General features: G+C 55.9%; 1 protein-coding gene across 1 annotated transcript; it reads right to left on the bottom strand.

The window, feature by feature from the left end:
• Positions 1-342: 342 nt before the first annotated feature.
• Positions 343-2274, bottom strand: LOC124658815 (E3 ubiquitin-protein ligase Os03g0188200-like). Its single transcript, XM_047196834.1, has 2 exons — positions 1050-2274; positions 343-508 (listed from the first exon to the last, which is right to left on the bottom strand). The coding sequence occupies exons 1-2, from the start codon at positions 2057-2059 to the stop codon at positions 343-345; spliced, it is 1176 nt and encodes a 391-aa protein (XP_047052790.1). The 5' UTR covers positions 2060-2274.
• Between the last annotated feature and the right edge of the window lie 947 nt (positions 2275-3221).

The following is a 3221-nucleotide window of genomic DNA, read 5'->3' as shown; positions in this document are numbered from 1 at the left end:
GTCGATTAAACATGAACAGAGGGGAGTATATGGCACACACCGAATTTATGGTTTGCAGGGTTTATCGTTTCAGAAAAAACATGCATTTAGGTCTAAATTAAATTTCCATATGTGCATGACTGCATGCAATGTTTGTCCCGTACTGGTGCACCGCCGTGCATAAGGAACGAAGAGGTCAAACCCGGCTTAGAGCAGGTCTAACAGACCCCCTAAACCACGTCGGACTTGTATAATTCCGGCGGTATACGGGGTGCGGGCGAAAATGACCATCTAGCAGGCCCCTTAAACGGTTCACCCCGTATCTAAAATATACAGGGCCCTGGGAATTTTCTCCCTCGCCCCTTACTTATAGAGGGTGGAGGGGCTTGTAGGGGGTGAAAACTGCACTTTGCACCACCGGACCTCGCCGCGCCGCCGCCAAACAAACTCCACTCCGGCGACCAATTCCAGCCAACGAGCTGTAAATTCTATCAAATCTCTACCAATTTCTTTCAACCCATCAAGATTTCTATCAAATAATGAAAAAACTAGATGAATTTTGAAGCAAAATTTCGCGTTCTTCCACTCGGGGCGGAGCTGGCGGGGACGGGGCGGAACTGGCGCCGGCGCGGGCAGGGCGGGGCGCCGCGACGGGCAGGGCCGGGGTGGCCATGGCGGCCCGAGGCGGCACAAGGCGACGGGGGTCATGGCGGCCTGAGGCGGCACAAGGCGACGGGGGCCATGGCGGCCCGAGGCGGCGCAAGGCGACGGGGACCGCCCGCGGCCCGAGAAGCGGGGCGAGGCGGCGGGGCGGCGCGTGGCGGCGGCTCGGGGCGGCATGTCCGGTGGTGCGGGGCGGCAGGTCCGGTGGGGCGGCGAGTCCGGCGGCGGGGCTGCAGCGCGAAGAGATGAAAAAGAAGCATATTCCTCTTTTACAGTTTTCGTATACGGGGACTGCTAGACGGGAGACGTTTTTGTCCGGTTAAAAGTACTCGCGTTTTATATACAGGGCCCTCTACACGTGTTTTACGGGGCGGAAATTTAGGGGGTCTGTTAGACATGCTCTTAACGCGTCATCTTTGGAGCTCTCCTTCTTCTCGTCCACACCAGACCCTGATCCGCTCGGTGTTTCAACCGGCAGCGCTCCGGCCACCGGATAAATCCGCTTGTTGCCGCCGCCGCCGTGTTCCTCCCCGGCTTCTAACTCCGTCCCGTGGTGCCGCTGCCATGACATGGACCTCAAGAAGGACGTCAGCCGCCCGGGCGTCCTCTGGTCCACGGCGTCCAGGTGCTCTGCGGCGAAGCTGGCCGCGAGCCGGTGCCTCCAGACGGCGCCGAGCTCCTTCATGACGTGCTCCGGCAGCCTGAGCGTGTGCCGGTCCGGCGCGTCTATCGCCGACCGCGTCCTCCTGTAGCGGCTGTAGTCGGCGTCCGTGAGCTCGTGCTTCCGTACCGTACTGAAGCTGCCGAGAGATTCAGCCGTGGCCGTGAAGGAAACCACCGAACACTCGTCGTGTTTCTCCCCAGAAGATTCCTCCTGCTGCCCCGTCGGCGTCAGGTCGGTGAGATCGGCGCGGCAGAGCGGGCAAGTAACCGCGCCGGCGAGCCACGGGTCGATGCAGCCCGGGTGGAAGACGTGGCAGCACGCGGGGAGGACGCGGAGCTCGTCGGCGTCCGCGAACTCGGCGAGGCACACGGCGCACTCGAGCGACACCGGCTTGGTGCCGGGCGCCATGTGCGCCTTCACGTCGCCGTAGACCGCCGTGGGGAATGCCTCCACCTGCTCCCGGTCGAGGCCGCGCGGGCGGCAATGACCGGAGTCGAGGGACTGGTCGTCAGGGGCGGTGCTGCGGAAGGGCCAGCGCGCGAGAAGGTCCGTGCGCGCGCAGGCGCAGCGGTTCATGTAGAGGGAGAAGAGCGCGAGGAGGACCAAGGTGGCGATGACGACGATGAGCATCGCCATGGTGGTCGGCGTGAACCCACCGGCGATTCTGGTGCCGTTGCTCTGTTGAGCCAGAGATGGCTGTGTGGCCGATACGAGAATCAGAACGAGGAGCAGTGCCATCTTTCCGGGAGCCATGGCAGGGGTGAACCGCCGGCGGCCAGGCAGGTTTGGCGTACGTGTCGCCGCCTCGCCGGAGAGAGATGAAAAGAGGGAGGTTCTGAAGGAACATGAAGCGTTTGATCACGCCGGACGCCGGATGAGAGAAGAAGGATATACTGGACGGGACGACGACGCGTAGCTCGGAGCAGGGGGCGGTGTCGGATGACTGAACATCTATCAGCGGCGCGGCAATCGCCCCATGAAAGTTTGGACTCGTATTCTTTAGCTTTTTTGTCAGCCGTGTTGGAATCGTGTCGAGTTGAGCTAGCTGACGAATTGACCATAGATATTAACTGTAACGTTGATGTGTTGATGGATAGTGTGTCGACATTGTGTCGACATAACAATGCGTTGATAATTATAGTGTCGACACTGAAGAACTGCCGAGACCTGTAATTTTGTGTTTATTTTGTATGTGTTTTGATCTAAAAGTCCTGGCTAGCACCACACGAGGTACGTGCATGGACTGAAAGTCTAAAACCCCTTTCAATCAGTTTTTTCTTTTCTTTTTGCGAAACACAAATCAGTTTGTTCCATGTGGAGTTCACCAGTTGCACACATACTAGACATTGGATCGATTCCTATGTTGCGATCTATCCTTTGTACCGCCGCCGATCGAACCTCCACCTATTAATTTCTCTTTCCAGGGACATGCATGTACATGTATGCATTGATTAAAATAAATCCGTACTACCAAATTCGCCATGAAATATATATAGGCAGAACTGTAGTGTTGAATCACATTGTGTTCCGTATCCTTCTCATGTGGGATGTGAGGAGATTCCATATTAAAGTCTTTCGGGTGGCTCAAACACAGTGGCGAAGCTAACAAAAAAAACGGTGGGGTCAGACTACCAATATACCAAGGATCAATACCTAAACATCTATAAAGTGAAGGTGTTTTGCAAAAAAACTATGGGGTCAGCTGATCCTATAGCTTACACATTGCTTCACCACTGCTCAAATAAATACATGAGGCCACTACCCATTAGCGTTATGACCGAGGATCATTTTGAACATTGGACATGAGAGAAGAGAGAGGATAAGCTTACCATCAAGCCACTACTAGGTGGACTGACAAAATTCCAAGGCAAACTCCATTCGAGAAGAAAATCAGGAGAGAAGGAAAAGAGAAAAA

The sequence above is a fragment of the Lolium rigidum genome, chromosome 1 (assembly GCF_022539505.1).
Source record: "Lolium rigidum isolate FL_2022 chromosome 1, APGP_CSIRO_Lrig_0.1, whole genome shotgun sequence".
In the NCBI taxonomy this organism is placed as follows: domain Eukaryota; kingdom Viridiplantae; phylum Streptophyta; class Magnoliopsida; order Poales; family Poaceae; genus Lolium; species Lolium rigidum.
The sequence above is the reverse complement of the archived record's forward strand: the minus strand, read 5'-3'. Positions and strand labels throughout refer to the sequence as shown.

What these genes read in the sequence shown, in the direction of transcription:
- LOC124658815 (XM_047196834.1), bottom strand. Translation starts at nt 2,059, where the DNA reads ATGGCTCCCGGAAAGATGGCACTGCTCCTCGTTCTGATTCTCGTATCG. An exon ending in GAGAGCTCCAAAGATGACGC is followed by an intron (nt 509 to 1,049) that starts GTTAAGAGCATG and finishes ATTATTTGATAG; the next exon opens with AAATCTTGATGGGTTGAAAG.